Source organism: Corythoichthys intestinalis, chromosome 3 (assembly GCF_030265065.1).
Source record: "Corythoichthys intestinalis isolate RoL2023-P3 chromosome 3, ASM3026506v1, whole genome shotgun sequence".
NCBI lineage: Eukaryota > Metazoa > Chordata > Actinopteri > Syngnathiformes > Syngnathidae > Corythoichthys > Corythoichthys intestinalis.
The window spans coordinates 11,156,140-11,174,429 of NC_080397.1; the positions used below are offsets into that span (position 1 = coordinate 11,156,140).

The 18,290-nt window shown below is 40.6% G+C and overlaps 1 protein-coding gene across 5 annotated transcripts in view; it reads right to left on the bottom strand.

Moving 5' to 3' along the window:
* Positions 1 to 18,290, bottom strand: part of LOC130913327 (phospholipid-transporting ATPase ID-like) — a 45,603-nt gene that overhangs the window by 2,682 nt on the left and 24,631 nt on the right. For 4 of the 5 annotated variants that reach the window (XM_057831846.1, XM_057831847.1, XM_057831849.1 and 1 more), the window contains 20 exons: positions 16,888 to 16,958; positions 16,742 to 16,824; positions 16,511 to 16,669; positions 16,342 to 16,430; positions 13,836 to 14,029; positions 13,028 to 13,236; positions 12,906 to 12,949; positions 11,700 to 11,865; positions 11,444 to 11,632; positions 7,738 to 7,853; positions 7,508 to 7,672; positions 7,336 to 7,447; positions 6,772 to 6,877; positions 6,567 to 6,708; positions 3,618 to 3,801; positions 3,337 to 3,560; positions 2,804 to 2,887; positions 2,425 to 2,670; positions 2,227 to 2,365; positions 478 to 608 (listed from right to left, as the gene is read on the bottom strand). In XM_057831846.1, coding sequence (XP_057687829.1) covers positions 478 to 608; positions 2,227 to 2,365; positions 2,425 to 2,670; positions 2,804 to 2,887; positions 3,337 to 3,560; positions 3,618 to 3,801; positions 6,567 to 6,708; positions 6,772 to 6,877; positions 7,336 to 7,447; positions 7,508 to 7,672; positions 7,738 to 7,853; positions 11,444 to 11,632; positions 11,700 to 11,865; positions 12,906 to 12,949; positions 13,028 to 13,236; positions 13,836 to 14,029; positions 16,342 to 16,430; positions 16,511 to 16,669; positions 16,742 to 16,824; positions 16,888 to 16,958 — 2,853 coding nt within the window. The remainder of the gene's footprint in view (positions 1 to 477; positions 609 to 2,226; positions 2,366 to 2,424; positions 2,671 to 2,803; positions 2,888 to 3,336; positions 3,561 to 3,617; positions 3,802 to 6,566; positions 6,709 to 6,771; positions 6,878 to 7,335; positions 7,448 to 7,507; positions 7,673 to 7,737; positions 7,854 to 11,443; positions 11,633 to 11,699; positions 11,866 to 12,905; positions 12,950 to 13,027; positions 13,237 to 13,835; positions 14,030 to 16,341; positions 16,431 to 16,510; positions 16,670 to 16,741; positions 16,825 to 16,887; positions 16,959 to 18,290) is intronic. The other variant, XR_009062757.1, reaches the window with a different exon arrangement.

Consider the following 18,290-nt stretch of genomic DNA (forward strand, 5'->3'; position numbering starts at 1 on the left):
TTAAAAATGTTATGTAATTGTACGATAAGTAAATGTACTTATGTGTACATTTTCTAATGTGTACATGTACTCCAAATACATGTACTACAAGTACATCTACTTGGATACGTACTTGTAGTAAAAGTCCACATTTGTAGTACAGGTTCACATATGTACATGTCTTGTAATACAAGTACACACAACTTGTAGCATAAGTACACATAAGTACAAGCATTTGTAGTACAGGTAAGTACCACAAGTGTATTATGTATACGGCTGTCGTTGGCAAGGATGAATATGTCAGTCATTCGCATTAAGGGATATAGCTGCAATTGGCATTGCTCTAACCCTAACAGTTCCCTACTGTAACTCTAAACCATAACCATGCGAGTGTTTCTACATGTTGAAAAAGAACAAGTCAATAGTTTTTTTGTCAACTAATTTCACCAAAATGTATATCTACAAAATTGAAAATAATTAATCGAAATCAGTTTTGACCTTGTCATTGATGGTGGGGCGGAGTAAGATGAACAGGAAGCGATAGCTGACCACAGGAAGGATGCACAAAATGGAGGTGAGGATGATGGTCAACCAGACATTGGGTTGGCTCAGGGAGTTCCTCGCAGTGCCTGAACAAAGAGCATGCATTATATTATACGTACTGCATGCATACAGTATACAATATTTGAATAATAATTTCAGGACTGGGTGGAGGATTTTATTGAACCTTGAAATGATTTTTTCAAGAGTTTGAACGGTGTGGGCGGCGGTTTGTGGACGCGTTTTGTCATGCAACAAAAGGACGCCTTATGACAACAGACTTTCTTGCATATGATCGACTTTAACTTGTTGCAGAGCATATCACTTTAAACTGTTCAGTCCAGTGGTAAAACATTACCGTTTTGTACTGACATTCTTCTATGGATTTCAGTTCTGACCGCAAAAAATGGATCCTAGATTGCTGTTCTTCTTTGGTGCAAATGGAGAATGGTGTAGCCACTAGCCATCATTACTTCCCAACAATGCAAAGCGCACGAAGGTGATAAAGCAGAAGCTTATCATGAGCAAGGCCATTTACAAGCTGACATAGCATGCAAAGCCATACAGCCAATATACAAGCAATTAAAACAAAAGGGTAGATACTGTACTTTTTGACTTAAGCCACATTTACACGACAACAACCTTACGCAACAATGCTACAGTGGTGTTTTGCCGTAATTTAAATTCCACATTTACACAACCTTTATGTGTGGGGAAAACTGCACGAACACGAAAGTGCAAAAGTTCATGAAACCTCCAATTTGTTGATATAGTATGCATTCCCAACGTGTAGGTGGCAGCACCACCAAAACTTGATTCCTGGGTGTAACCCTTCCCTTCTGCGGTTTCCCCTTTCGTCCTGGTCAAATAACAACATGGTGAAGCACATCAAGCAGAGTAGTTTCGTTTGGACTGACGAGTTGACTAAATTCTTGAATAATGTTGAACGTAGTTAGGCTGTGTATAAGGTTGCTACTTAAAGACATTTTCCTACACTGTCGGACTGTCTGCGTGCACTGACGTCATCAGTATTTTCACCATCATCACTTACAAGTATATTGAAGTCTTATCGCCACCTACTGTTCTGGAGTACGGAGGTCAGTTGTCACCCAAAACTCACTTTGGCGATGTCAACTGTTTAGACGGTGACGACAGGGTGGAGGGTATTCAAGATTTACATTCCAGAAGGCTTTTTCAAATTTTTGTATTTTCAGCCCCTCAAAACGTCGTCGCCATGTAAACAATAGGGCTCTCTGGAAAGGTTTTTGCGTTGTCGTCTAAACACCCCCTTACTCTTGCACATTAAAATTTATTTCAAAGTTAATGTTTAACGCTTTTCCATTATAGTAAAATGTCTTTTTTTTTTAAATGACACAAATAGTATTTTTATTATAATAATTTTAGCGGTACACAAAAATTATTATGGATAAAAAAATAGCATGTAACTTAACAATACTTTTTAATTAGAAATTTTGACAATACATATACATTAAACTATTATTATAAAATGTGTTTAGTGGTATGTTGTAACATGCGTAACATGTAACAAGTGATATGAATTAAAAAAAAAAAAAAAAAGCACACATGCTAATTTTAAAATGAATTAGAAGTAATTTTGACTTTAATTTATTCAAAAATTCCGCCGTAAAACTGAACATTATTTTATTAATTAACAACAAAAATACCAAAGCACCATTAAGAGCATACCTACGAAGGAGAAGGCGGACGGCAGCAGAAGGAAGAGTCCATTGCTGTGCATGGTGAAGGTGACCGCAAAGTACATGACCAGGCTACCCGCCACAAAGATGGTGTTGACAGCCGTCCAGTACGACATCTCCAAGCCCAGCTATGCAAATAAAAACAATAGGTAGGTGATAGAGGAGAAGATTTAAGAAGATATGCTACCTGTATGGTGACAGCAAAGAGCAGGCAGGTCTGTGTGAGGACGGCGAAGGACTGGTAGTCAGCCAAGTCACGGCCGTCAGCGCGTGCCGCCTCGCTGACGGCGGCATACGGGATGAAGAAAAGCACCAGGGAGCTGTAACAGCTGTGCAGTGCACACTTGAAGAAGGCCGTCTTGCTGAAATACAGGTTGAGCTGGCCCGGCACGTACAACTCGGGGTGCTGGAAGCTCCACGCGTCGTTCACGTCCTAGGAATGAGTGTGTTTCAACTGTACTGACACCGCTAGACGTCCAGTGCACTTGAACTTCACTTCAAATTGCTTGGATGTCTATTGCAGTCAATGGCAGTTATGCAGTAATGTCAGTTATCTAAGCACATACCTGATCGAAGAGACTCATTCCCAGTACAGGTAACGCTGTGTACACCAGATTGTATAGCGTTATAAACCATTCGTCATAGACAGTCTGAAAGCAGAAAGTTTTCAAATTTAGTTAAAAGAAATAAAATGAATTTCTGATTGAGAAGAACTATTGTCAACTACAGTGGAAATGTTAAGTTATGTGAACTTGAAATGTTCAGGCCTTGTTCAGACTTGCAGCCAAAATCAGATTTTTAGGCCATCCTGGCTGAAATTGGATGGCTCTTCTGTAGTCTGAATAGTTTCAAAGCACTGAAATCTGATTTTTGTGAGACAGATTGAAACCACATACAATTTTATATCTGTCCTTCGAAGGGATAGAGAAAAACGCAATTTCGTGTTCTTTGTATGACTTGAGCATATGAAAAAGATGACAATAAAGCTGACTTTGACTTCGACTTCCGACAAATATGGACAAGATGTCACTTACTAGATTTTACTTATTACTTACTAGGCTAGGTTCATACTTTTGACGCACACCATCGGCGCTCTCACCTGCGCGGAGAAGCCACAGAAGAAGGCGTACCAGAAATGGACAAAGGTGAAGGTGAAGTTTTTGTAGAAGAAGTAGCGCAGAAACTTGCACATGCGCAGGTAGGACCAGCGACCATGCACCAGTAAGAGGCGCTGCAGGAAACGGAACTGGGCGAAGGAATAGTCACTGGATAGCACCGCCTGCATGCCTTCCTGGCCTGAAATGCCCACGCCGATGTGCGCCACTGTAACCACAAAAATTATCAACTACAAATGACTTTTCCTCAGAATGTTGACCTCACCTTTAATCATGCTGACATCGTTGGCGCCGTCTCCGATGGCCAGTGTGACGGCGCGCTTGTATGTCTTGACCAGCTCAACCACTTGCGCCTTCTGCAGCGGCGTCACACGGCAGCAGATCACCGCCTTGCACATGCACGCTGTCCGCAGGAAGTCCAACTCCATGCTGCCGTCCAGTGCGTACGCCTACCGCCGCAAAGATAAAAAAATCACCAAAACGTTAACCGAGTTACTATTAGCACAAGGTTAGCCTTCGTTTCGCTGGTTAAGGGTGTGACTATGTATCAATATGCTGATATATTGCGATACTTTGTATCCCAATAGGTTATCGATACGCTCCGGCCAAGAATCGATATAACGTTTTAAAAAGGTATCACTGTATGATAAAACAACCAACAGGTTGCTAATGAAACTTTGCACAACAAAAGCGACTCATTTGTTTACAAGAATCGTATCTCTATAAACGCGAGGTTGTCTTTGTGGCTGTCTGTGTTCGCGTTTTATTGACCCCGAATTGGCTGGGCGGATTTTGACGAAATTTTACACAGTTGTACTTTATGTGTCTGGGATTGTTCTTAGATAACTTTAAGTTCTTTGGGGTCCATTTAGTGCGAAAAATTCATTCGCACCTCCAAAAATTAGCATAGAAAATCATTGATTGTGGAGGTGACAGCGCCAAGACGGATCTCTTGCGATTGCAATGTCACAGGTGGCTTTCAAATTTTACAGTTTCATGCACAAATTTCTGCTGTGATGATACGTTGTGGCTTTGAGTACTCCACAAAAAGATTTTTTTTTTAAATGTACAATTTTCCTAAATATTGCTAAGGGATTAATTTCGGCTGGATAGTCATACTGTAGCAACTGTTATTTATTATGTACTACGCCCGCAATGGTTCAAGGGTAGTTGTGGCAACCATGGGTGAGAGTGGTTGTTGCCGTCACTATATGTTCATGTGTTTTGTGTCTCTTGGGGTCGTGCGGTGTATGGGGCACAAGAGCAACAAGTGTGAGAGATAAAAACTGTCTCTCTCATTCTTCTCCATGTTGCTCACCACAATACTGTACACAGTAGAGGTGGGACTCTTTGGGCACCTAACGATTCAATTACGATTATGATTCAGAGACTATGATTCGCTTAAAAATAGATTATTGATGCACCCCCCCCCCCCCCCCCCCCGGCTATTAGCTGCTTTTAATGTTTCGTACATTAGTTACAAAAATTGTACAAAAATCCTCTCAAGTTAACAGTTCAAAAGAGTAAATAAAATACTCAAGTCACCATTCTGTATCGGCAGCTTTAAACTACATTCAATTAATTTAATGTTGTGAATCAACCGTTAAAGTTGTTAAAATTGCTCCCGATATTCAATAATTTCCCTTCTGTCTACTTTTGACATGTTAAAGTTTTAAAACTGTTTCATCATTTAAAGATAGATTCAAGTCAAGATTTTGCCGATTTAGGAGTACAGTGGTACCTCTACGTACGAAGTTAATTCGTTCCAGGACCATGTTTGTAAGTCGAAATGGTCGTATGCCGAGTAGGATTTTCCTGTATGAATACATTATAATTCCATTACGTAAATCCTTCCACAGCCCAAAAACCCACATTAAATCCTTAAAAAAGACTGCTGTTACTATTACAAATGGCAATTACAAAGAGCAAAACAAATAAATTATGAATAAAAATCGGAATAATATAATAATAATAATAATACCTGTAATAATGTAACGAATCGGGTTCTAATGTGGCGGACTTTTTTTGCTGTACATTAACGCACCGCGGGGCTGACGTTAAGGTGAGATACTTTCTGTTTTGATGCTGGCGTCAACAGCAGCGGACACTAGGCATGTTGGGTTGCACAAACTGATGGAATAAATGATTACAACCTGACGAAGCTGGCGAATTCTTTGGTGATGTTACCACAATAAGAATTGTCACCTTAACTTATAAAGACTGGCGAACGGAGGAGGGCAGGCAAAATCGACATTCTACGGCCCTATTGTTGACCCAGTTCATGTATGCACACACCATGCTTATATTTTGGTATAATTTACATCTTCATTTCAATGGTAAGCATCACCTTTTCTTTTTTTTTCTCCACCTGCACTAACAATCTTGGAGCCAGTGTTGATTTCTCTCACAAAAAAATCAGCCGTCTTCCGGGACAGTGACATTGCCCGGATCCCATCAAACATGAGATAGCCACGCAGACAAGCGGGGGCGCCACCCCAGGGCCACGGCCCCCGCCCCCCAGCCAACCCGGGGAGTGGGGGGAGTCAGTCGCAGCCCCCCAACTAGCACGGCACATCGCTGGACCCCCAGCGGCCCACCAAGCCCAGGGCAAGGCAGGGCCCCTTGCCGGAGCAGGCAACATCCAGCTGATACACCGGCATCCAGCCAGCAACCCGCGCCGGAGCACAGGGTGGACACCCAGGCAGAGAAGAGAGTGGAAGGCGGAAGCAGGAGAACGCCGGGGAGCTGATGCGGGACAACGCAAGACCGGAGCCCCAACCTCCCCCCAGTCCTGCGGCCGGCAGCCCATGCAGAGGGGAGGCCACGCCCCGGGAGCCACACCATATAGAAAAAGTGTGGGATCCACCTACCACCTTATTACTGTGGCTGCCAGGAGTCTATCATTTGTCGACGTCATTAGTCGATGTCCAATCCATTTGGGTTGGCAGCGAATGAACATTTGCTGCCACCCAACCTGCTTCAAATGGATTAGACATTTAGCGGCGTTAATGGTAGCCAATGTCTGACCAAGCCATGATAGCAAAGACTTTACATTAAATTGAGTATGCAGTAATTTAGTATTAAAAGAAAAAAAATATCATATCAGTGCAGTATCTGCATCAGCCGATACCACACAGAATCAGAATTGGTATTGGGAAGCCAAGATATTGTATGGGTGTGACACTAGTTAACGTATAAAGTCAATAGCACGTACCAGACTGTGTCCATTGACGACTAGGCCGTACTCGCCGTTCACCGCTTCATCTGTAATCGCCTTCGTTCTTTTACCCAGAGTCCTCTTTGGCAAAAACATACTGTCCTCAGCGGCGTCCGGTTTCATGGAGGTGCGTGCGTTTCTGTCCCATATAAAAGGATACAATGTAAAAACAAAAATGGAGGATAAAAAGTGTGATAGCTACCTAAGCTCCTGCCTGACGTCTTCTGCCGAGCTGCCGGAAATGACAAACACGTCGTTCATTTCCTCACGCAGCAGGTTGCAAGAGTAGCCGATGTTTTCGGCCGTTTCTGCGAAGTAAACATCAATGTTCTTAGGAAAAAACAAAAAGACTGCACCAGTGCTCAAATAAGTCAGATAGTTGATAAAGTAACTGCATTACATACTTTTTACCTAGCTAATCAAGACCTTATCAGTTAAAGAAGTTAAGGTCTTACATTAGTTACTGTACAATACACATTTATGGAAAACAACAATTTTTTAAAATAAAATACGTATAATGTAGAAAGTTAAAAATAACAATGTTAAGTGAATCAATAAAAAAATAGATGTATAAAATGTATTAAATAATGAACAAAAATGTAAATGTCAATGAAGTAGTGAAAAAATATAATAAGCAATATAAAAATAAGACAATATTTACCATTAATTTATTGCCTGCCCTTGACAACAATAGACGTCTAATTCCTTCAAGCTAACTAGGAATCTGTTCTCATGATAAATTGTAAAATTGATATAAAGTTGAGACCTTGTTTGTCGCCTGTCAGCACCCAGATTTTGATGTCGGCTTTAGCCAGCTGCTCAATGGTCTGCGGGACTCCGTCCTGCAGCTTGTCTTCTATTGCCGTCGCCCCGAGCAACTGGACACACACGCATCAGTTGACAGCCTTGCGTTCACTTGCAACATCCCGTTGGCTTACCAGCAGGTCGGTCTCGATCTCCTCGTACAGTTGCTCCAATTTGCCCTCGCGCCCGTCCAAAGCCGTACTGGCCTGGTGGTGGCGCTGTAGCCACTGATGGAAAAAGTCCTCATCCAGGTCTTTGTAGGCCAGCGCCAGCGTTCGCAGGCCTTCACCTGCAAACTCCTGCAATGGGAACAGAAGGACGTCGATCAAATCTGTGTGCGTGGAGGTTAGCGTCACGCACTAACATTGAGATGCTCCGTGGTGACGTCCATCAATTTGGCGCAGGAGGGGTGAAGCCTTTCGTAGATGATGGTGTCCGCTCCCTTGCAGTACAGCGACAGCTTACCCTCAGGGCTACGAACTACACATTAGAAAGGAGACAAATCAATAATCTTCAGATGTCTTTCAGTATGACGAAAAGTACTGCAAAAATGATACCACATTGGGCAACAACCTAAATAAATGGGAGACAGACTTTCATCTAAGCAGCCAAACTCAAGACATTGCCATATTTGGTAAGGGTGTAACGGTTCACGTGGATGTATTGAACCGTTTTGATTTTGTATGTTCAGTTCGGTTCACTTGCGTACCATTCGGTTGTGTATTGTGCTTATTTTTCCTCATTAAATTTATTATCAGCGCTGCATGCGGAACCGAACTCCTGTAAGTTTCCACATTGACACCTTAAGTGTCGGACACTCTAAATAAGTCTAAATAATGACAAACGCTAGCAAGAGGCTTGAGCTAAAACACTGGTTTACTTCACTACTGTTGGGCTTACCTGCCAACTGACAATCAGACAATGAAAGTTCGATCTACATGTACGATATAAAGTCACTGCAGTCAGATATGCATTTTCTGCAGAAAATGTATATATGTTCATCTGTGTAGCAAAAAACTTTCAACTTGAACATTTGTCACGTTAAGGTTGTTGCTCCTGAGGATTCAAAGCTTACAGTCTTGTTTGTTCATTCATAATTTTAATAATTTATAATCGTTACAATTGTTTATCTTTTAATTAGGGCTGTCAAAATTAATGCGTTAACGGGTAGTAATTAATTTTTTAAATTAATCACGTTAAAATATTTAACGCAATTAACGCATGCGCGGAACGACCCACTCAAGCATTGCCGCGAACAGACTACAATGGCGCCGTTTGAAGTATATTGAGAGCTAAGGGCAGAGACAAGCAAGTGGAGTGGACGCAGGTGTTACCGGCACCCGCCAAGGGGGCCGCTGTTATTTTCAATGTGACCGGCATTGTCAGATTGAGCAGTGAGGAAGAAAGTGGTCGAGCGAGAGCAGGAGCGTAGAGAAAGTGCGCAGTTAGCACAGGCCCGAGTGCTGTGTTCCCCACATACTTTTGTTTTGTTAATAAAAGTATTCACAAAAAGCCATCTAACGCCTCTCGGTGTTTATATGTTCGCCGCTTTGTTCCTCAGGAGGAAATCGGACGAACCGTGCCATCTGATGACAATGAGCCAACATTATTCACCGGTCCAATGGGGTCCATAGGTCTACCAATTTCCTAGCAGGATGAAATGGTAACGCAGACATTTATTGGACCCGCACCATTTAATGGGTTACGCAGTAGCATCTCTTCCACAATTGTTATAACTATTGTGGCAAGCAACATGGGGAAGTACAACTAGAGATGATCTTATACTTAACACCATGTATTGTACTCAACGCAGAGAACACATATCCTTCGCAGCAACCACTGTGACTCATGGTTGCTCAAATTCCCATCATGGATTTGGGCATTTAAGAACATTTAAATCGCTACAGTATTATTTAGTGAAACCACAACAAAAATAATATTCCTATCTCTCAAAAATAAAATAATGTTCACAAAAAGAAAAGCGCTCAATGCATAGAGATTTGGCATTCCCAATCAAAATAGCTATGCAAAATAATACGCTATTCAAACATTAAGTTTAGCTAAAAAAAATACACTAGAAGGCAATATTTAGTCACAATATACAAACTAGCAAAATTACTATAATTTGTACTCACATTTATCTTTTATGAATTAAAAGTCTTTCTATCCGTGGATCCCTTTCACAGAAAGAATGTTAATGTTAATGCCGTCTTGTGGATTTATTGTTATAATAAACAAACACAGTACTTATGTACAGTATGTTGAATGTATATATCCGTCTTATCTTTCTATTCCAACAATAATTTACAGAAAAATATGGCATATTTTAGAGATGGTTTGAATTGCGATTAATTGCGATTAATTACGATTAATTAATTTTTAAGCTGTAATTAACTCGATTAAAAATTTTAATCATTTGACAGCCCTAGTTTTAATCATAGACTTCATTACTATTGACGTGACACTTCGTCATTCTTTGCGTGACGCCTTACCATAGGGGACCGAGCTTGAATCTTCATTTAGTAATAGTCAGTCTAAGGCGGCACACAGTCATGTCAAAGCCGGGTTTAAGCTTAGATTTTGGAAGAACTACATAAACTGGACCGCATACAAACAGGAAGGATTGTCTCAGGACGGATTTGCCGAGGATTCAAGGCAAATATTATATTTTTCGTACCATGCATGCATTTTGAAACATGAAAAAAATCAATGGGAGAATGAGAACCGTTACAGAATTGGCGTCATTCTTTGACATAAATACATAAAATAGTTGCGTAACTGCCCGGTTCTTAGCTCTTTCAACAAAGAATCAAGACAGTTTTACGTCCATATCTATAAAGAATTCAGTGATTGAAGCATTTATTCGCAAAAATTTTCATCTTTGTTTACACATGGAGGCGGCTTAAAGATAAGCCGTATATTTGCCATATTTATGAAAAATACATGCTACCTGCACGGTTTCTTTTGCTTTTAACCAATAATCGAGACTGTTTTACTTCCATATCTATAAAGAATTCGGGGATTTAAGCATTTATTCACACGAATTTTTGGCAGAAAAGCTCTCTCTGTTCACACCAGGCAGCCGCTAGCCTCATTCGCTAACTATTCTATTCTATAATAAGTGGTTATTGTATATAGAATTTATTAATAATCTATTTACAAATTATTTATAATTGATTCTGCATGGTTTCCTCAAGTAGTAAGTTTCTGATGTTAAATTGAGTGATTTATTAGCTGTTGAAAACTTGCAGTAACTAAAAAACTTATATGATATGTATATATTGCTACTGATCCTGAAAATATAGGTGATTATCTCTGCATTTTGTGATTTTTGTGCATCTAGTGTAAAATTTGAGACTTTTATAGTCATTTTAAGTTGTGTTATACTTATATAAAAATAATCGGGATTTTATAAGGGAACGACTTTGAATTTTTTTATGCCGCTGCTCTTGGAGACTGATATATGGCTAGGGTAGGTGCCTGTTTTGGTTTTAGGTCGGTAGCAGCTTTGGTTTTGAAAATATTTGAATTTGAAGTTTTTGAAAATCGTCCCTGTTTCCCGTCTCATGTCAATGGGTTATGAAGTCTACAGTTTTTATTTTATGAACTCAGAGTGTATTTTTGGGAAATATCACCCAAAATGGTCGTTTGATTTATGTAAACAACTTCTATTTTTCACATATTAAAAAATAATAATTTTAAGTGTTTTTTTTCATGCATGTTTTTGAACTGAAAATGAGCCGAACCGAGCACTTAAAAAAACGAACAAAACCCAAATTACATTTTAGTGTGCCGTTACAACCTTAATATTTTTTTTAATTTTGTCTTGATTTGTTCTTAAATTATCTTGAACACAAGCATACTTATAGGCGTTCAAACACACAGAAAGAAAGACATACGGAACCAAATACACAACCTCCACTTCTGTTCCACCTACTGGGAGAGGTAAAAATATACCTAATAATGGAATATTGTTATCGTGATGTAAAAAGCCCCGTCTCGTGCTTATCTCCCCCGCCATATCATCCAGCACTATAACATGGTAAAAATAACCTACTGCAGATGCTTACCAATGACAGACATCCTCTTGCGGACGTTGTTGAAATCCAGGATGGCCAAAAGTTTATAAGTGCGCTGCTGGCCCATTTCCACGATGGTGACGCTGTCCGGCGTCCGCGAACGGAACACAAAGCCAAAGTTTCTCGCTGCTGTGACTAGAGCGCCCTCGTCAGGAGACTGGGCTTGGTAGGACAGCACCCCTAAAAGCGGTTGATGTTTTTTTTTGCAGTCAATCAGTAATGTGAGAAAAAAAAGCAGTGACCTCACCTTCTTTCTTTTCCTCAGCCATGACTGTGTGGCAGAGGGCAAGTAGTCGGAAAAAGGCGTGCACCTCAGTCGTCTCCAGTTTGACAGCCTCCACTAGGGCATGATCGTGAAAGGTGAAGCGGGGGTCGGCCAGAGGGTTGAAGGAGAAATCCACCATCTCCGTGTGCTGTTCGAAGATATACAACACATGAGATTACAGTATTTTTTTCTTTGCAAGCTATTAGTTTTTATTCTTTGGCTTCCTTACTGTATTTTTCAAACTTTAAGCCGACTTTGGGTACGTTTAGGGCATGTGTTGTCCAACCTATGGTCCTCGGGCCAACTGTGACCCACTGTCCAGTTTTTAGTGGCCCACATCAAATTATGAAAATATCATTGAATATGGCCCGCAAAAGAAGCTAAAATTCAGCCTATATCCTGTTGCACTTCCCAGGTTTAACATTAGATGGAGCTTGTCTCTTAGCTCAGGGGTCAAAACCTAATAACATAATGAAATCACTGTAGGAAAATGTAGAATTTCAGTATTTTGTTTTACATAAATAAATGTATATTAAAAAAATAATAATAATCCAATAAGATGAACTAAACTATGTTGGTTGTGATTTTCGTGACTTTTTTTTTTTTGATTGACCGATCACTGCCAACCTTCCCAGTCAATATGGATTGGGCATCCATCACCGTCATTGCCTGCCAATAAGTTCATACTTAAAAAGAAATACAAAAAAAAATTAATGTATTTAAAAATATATATATATAATCATTTTTACCCAATTCCGGTCCTCTGTATTGATAGCATTCGCGAGAAAAGAGAGAAAGCTAGTCATTTCCAGGTACATGCCAATTTGTTGTCAAAAAATTCTTAGTGCCACTGCAAAAGAAGGATTTAAGGCTAAACATTGATGGTTTGATAGATTCTTAAAAATAGGCTGTCCAAAATTTGCTACAAGCTGCTATGCTAGCACTCTGCTATCTTAGTTCAGGATGCACTATGGGAATTTTAACGCTAAAGAAGACTCTTTCCGATGCTTGGTGTCATTAAAAACAAGTTAGTTCTTGCTATGAGTGACTTGACAGATTTCTAAAGAACGAACACTCACGGTGTGCTATGACCAAGCTGCTATTCTGTGGCTGGCTAAGGCTAGCATTGACAGCCCTTAAATTGTGGCTGACAGACAAGCCTTAACTATAAAACTTGTAAAATCTCACCTCATTGATTTCAAGTCTCTGTCCCATGTAGTCAAAAACATCTCCTGTTAAAAAATACCAACACACATTTCACAACTTGAACCCTGATGGCTTTTTGTCAAGTGGTGTACTATTAAGCTCACCGTATGTCTTGCCGTTGATTGAGCACTTGTTGAAGGTCATAATGTTTTGCGTCAGCGTGCCCGTCTTATCACTGAACACATACTTGATTTGACCCAGCTCCTCATTCAGCGTGGTGGTGCGGGCCTCGGCGGGGGTGTCGCTGCGAGAGTAGTACATCTTACGGTCCCAGTCGATGTAGAAGCTGTTGCCCAGGCGAATGAATTCCACGCTGTACAAAAACAACAACAGCAGAACATTAAATCTTTGGTTGCTATTGATGGCAATAGATGTCCAATCCACTTTGCGTAGGAGTCACAGTCAAAATGGATTGTCATTCACCCTCAATAGTCCTTTATTCATTCTTGAGGTACCACAAAATTTCTGACCTCTTTGACTTTTGACCTCATTATTCCAAAATATGATTAACTCTTCCGTTTTGTACAACAAATATATCTTGCAATTTTGATAATCCTTTTTGTTCTTGAGTTATTGTGAAATTCCTTTTCTGACCTCTATGACCTTTGACCTCATTAACAGAGTATATTCACCTGTTTGATTTTATATTACAAATATAATCTGCAAGTTCTTAATAATCACTTGATCTGTTTTTGAGTAACCTTGAAAACAAACCTATTTTTGACCTGTAATCTTTAACCTTTGACTTCATTACTCCAAAATGTAATTACCTCTTCAGTTTCATATTACGTTCTTGAATTATCTTGAACTTAAACACACGGAAGTGAATACATAACCTTTGCCTCCCATAGGCTTTATCTATTGGCAGAGGTAAAAAGCAAAGAAATAGCTTAGAGGCCACTTTGGTCTGACCTGACATAGAGCGAAATGGGCACGACGGTGTTAAGGATGATGACGTAGGACCAGAAAGTGAGGAAGGAGGAGAAGCCGGCGCCGCTGTCCTTCTGCCTGGGCAGGAAGGCGGTGAACGCAGAGCCCTCGCCCAGCTCCCAGCAATAGTTTCCGATGGCCAGGATGGTGCACATGAACGCCAGGAAGCCAAAAATCTGCACACACAAACATTCATTGATGAGAAAACATGATGTAAACAAAAAGGTTTTTGGTGTGAATTTGTTAATTTTTTAAAGTTTTCATTCATCTTGAAATGATAAGTTTTCCTTTAGATATCTCCGCCAGTCAGTAATTGCCTGCCACGGCCAGACTGTTCGCCCTGTATTTTTCAAACACTGAGAGAAAAGTCTGGGACCCAGCCCATTAACGGCCTCTCGAGCAGGTACAAAATCAATCGACAAATCAGATTCGTTTATTTGCGTGACGTGTTCTTAACGAGCAACGTCACTCTTGCGCGTCGGAAGTCGTCTCCACAACAACACAGATGGTGAACAGGAGAGCCGAGAATATGTTCCAATCCACGGTAAAATCAGTTTTAAATTACCAAAAACACATCAACACGAGTCACTGACAACAGTCTGTCTCGCGCTAGCCATGTTGAATAAACTCCGCTCTCCTCGTATGTTTCCTTTCGCGCGCAAGTCCCTCGTCCTGCCCTCGTCGTTTTACTAACGTCACGTCCGCCCGTCGCTGATTGGTCCACTCCGCTGTCTATTTGCTGTGGCTTGCTCCGCCCTGGAAATTGTATCCGCTGAATGGTGGCCAGACTCAATAGCTGGAACAACGGTGTGTCTGGTGTACCAGGCAAAGCCAGTAAGTCCTCCAGAAGGTGGAGGTTATGTCTATGTTGGTGTTCAAAATTACTAAATGATTATATTTTCCAGCTTGTAGGATATGTTTGTAATACAGTGGTACCTCTACATACGAAGTTAATTCGTTCCAGGACCTTGTTTGTTTGTCGAAATGGTCGTATGTTGAGCAGGATTCTCCCATTGGAATACATTATAATTCCATTAATTCAGTCCACAGCCCAAAAACCTACACTAAATTCTTAATAAATACTGCTGGTACTATTACAAATGGCAATTACACATAGCAAAACAAATAAATAAAAATCGGAATATTATAATAATAATAATAATAAAAATAATTCCTGTAATAATGTAACAAATCGGGTTCTAATGTAGCAGACGTTTTTGCTGTACCTGAACACACCGCGGGGCTGACGTGCCAGAGACAGAGAGCGGTGAGCTTGAGAGTTTCACTTTCAATGTTTTCTTGAGAACACTGTCAATTGTGGCAGAGAGTAGGCGTTTTGTGTTGAATAAGTTGTGAAATAAATGTTAGGTAGATGGCATTGTAGTGTAAAGCGCTTTGAGCGCCTTGAAAGGTGGAAGACCGCTATACAAGTATAACACACCAAATAAATGATAAAAAAACGTGGCGAAGCTGGCGATTTCTTTGGCGATGTTACCACAATAGTAATTGTCAGCTTAACTTATAAAGACTGGCTAACGGTGGTCGGAGGAGGACCGTGGAGATATATTGTTGAGCCAGTTCACGGATGCGCACCCCACGCTCATATTTTTCTATAATTTGCACCTCCAATTAAAAGGTAAGCGTCACCTTTCAATTTATTTTACCACCTGTACCAACCTTTTTGAAACCTTTTGTGTAGATTTCTCACACAAGAAAATCCGCCGTGCGTTCGTCTGCGGTGCTGTCATGTCGTTGTATTTCGAGCATGTCGTCGGATGTAGAAACAAATGGCGAGTCAAATTTTACGTCGGATGTCGAAAAGATCGTGTGTCGAAGAGATCATATGTTGAGGTACCACTGTACTAGAAAATGCAATTTTTGGAGAAATTGCGATGGTAGCTTTGCTGTGATGGTTGGTATCTTGGGTCACTTCTTGTTGATTTTGAGGCATCTCACACTGCCTGTAGATATCGGATCTCCTCCTGTTGATTTTGAGGCATTCCAGGGTCACTTCCTGTTGATTTTGGGGCATTTCAGAGTCAGTTCTTGTTAATATTGGGTCACTTGGGTTGGAAATCAATTTTGGCCATTAGAAATAAATGGGCACGTGTTTGGAAAGTTTTTGCCAAACCGTAAATTTTTTATTGAACTTTTGTGCCCCTAAGAATCCTGATTTTTGATTTGTGTATAAATGATGTGTTATGGACAAAAATTGTACAAGTAGCGTTTTGAAATTTCACAAAAAAAAAAAAAAAAAAAAAAAAAAACATTTCTGGCAGAACGGTCATTTGTGGGGTGTCAAAAGAAAAACAGCTTGCATCGCATTAGAATTCCGGTCGTTTTGGTGTATGAACAGTGTCGGTGGGTCAAACGGTTTTGGCTAGGAAGAAACACAATTGTAAAAAAAAAAAAAAAAAAAAAAGGCATATAATAGATGGTAGCTTTACCACCAATGAAACGGAAGACAGTGGTGGTTAAGTATGCTCACACAGACGACGAGGACATTCATCAGACGATCCACGCTGGTCCTCTTAAAAGTACTCTTGCCGCAGTTCTGCATCAGCTTGGTCTCAGGGCCTGGAATCAAAAAACATCAAGTAAATTCAAACATTGGCTCTGAGTGTGACATGATAACATTAGTTCCAAGAAGACGCCACCTCCAAAGAGCACCAGTCCAAAACACCACTCTGTGTTCCTTAGGGTGCATCCTCGCAGCAGGATCTTTTCATTGTCCAGCGCGTATTTCTGCCCAGCGAAAGCCAGCGTCCCTGTGAAGCGATCCAGCCGATTGTTGGGGGGCTCGCAGTGGACTTCACCTTTGGGACACAAACGTGAGGGATTTCAAGAAAATTACATTCCTTTTTTTCTTGTTTATTTTTCTGTCGCACCATTAAAGTCCGCCAGCTTGCTGACGTCATCTCCGAGGTCCCCGGTCACAGGCAGGGCCTGGCGCACCTTCAGGTTTGTCTCACTGAGGAAGAGGTGAGAACGAGTCAAACAAAATGACAAGTGCTGAACCTAGACAAGAAGTTACCCGTCCAATTCGGCCGTCTCAATGTAGACCAGATTAAGCGGTTCACTGCTTGACAGCAGGAGGAGGTCAGCCTGGGGGAAAAATAAACAGGATGTCATTTTGTAAATGACAGTATTGATTTTAGGAGTGGGAACCTCTTGGTACCTCACGATACTATACGGTTTGCGATACAAAGCTCACGAAAACGATGATCTGACGAAATGGCGATACAACGATTATCGATACATTGGTCAGGAAATCATTTTAGGATATTCTAAAAACAACTAATAAACAGAAAAACAAGCTTCTGCTGTGAATTGGAATGTGTTTATCACTAGTAGACGTTCAATCTATTTGAACTGGGAGGGTGGCAGCGAATGAACATTTGCCATTTAAGGTCGTTTACCTGTTGATTTTCAGTTACTTCCTGTTGATTTTGGGGTATTTTATGGGTCATTCATTTTGTGTTGCAGACCTGGGAATCCCCCAAATGAATACGCAGTGACTCAAATTCAACAGGAAATGACCTGGAAATGCCCTAAAATCAACAGCAAGTGACCTATAAATGCCCTGAAAATCTGACAGAATGACTGTGAATGCTCTGGTTTCGAATGAACGAATGTTCCAAGTCTAAATGGATTGGGTTAACTGAGACATTATTATGGTGGAAGATTTTGGTAGCATCTTGTTGGTTCCTTTAAGACATTGACACCTTTTTAAAATGATATGTCGATTCTTGCAGGAGCATATCGATAACCTTTTGGGATACAAAGTATTATGATATATCACCATTTTGTCACACCCGTAATTGATTTACAGAGTAGAAAATGCCAATTCTGGTGAAATTGTGTAGAAAGGTTTTTATGTCGGTGGGTTACAAACCTGTGGAATCGGGGTTACTTTACATTGATTTGGGGGCAATCAGTGTCACTTCCTATTGATTTGGAGGCAATTCCAAGTCACTATTGCTTATGGGGTAATTCCAAATTAATTCCTGTTTATCTAAAGCAATTCTGGGTCACTTCCTTTTTATTTGGAGGCAATACTAAGTCACTTTCTCTCTGGTTTTGGGGCAACTGGTGTTGATTTGGACGCAGTTCCAAGTCACTATCGCTTTTGGGGTAATTCCAAATGACTTTCGATCACTTTCTGTTTATTTAAGGCAACTCTCAGTCGCTTCCTATTGATTTGGGGGCAATAGCAAGCCCCAAAACAACCTTTTGATTTTGGGAAATTCCTGATGATTTTGAGACAATTGCAAGTTTTAGGGCAACTCCTATAATTTTCGTGCAATTCCAAATCACTTCCTGTTGGTTTTGTTGGTTCTTACTTTCAAGTCATTTCCTGTTTATTTGGGGGCAACACCAACTAGGGCTGAACGATATTGGAAAAAAAAGAGACATTGCGACTTTCGGGGGGTTTGC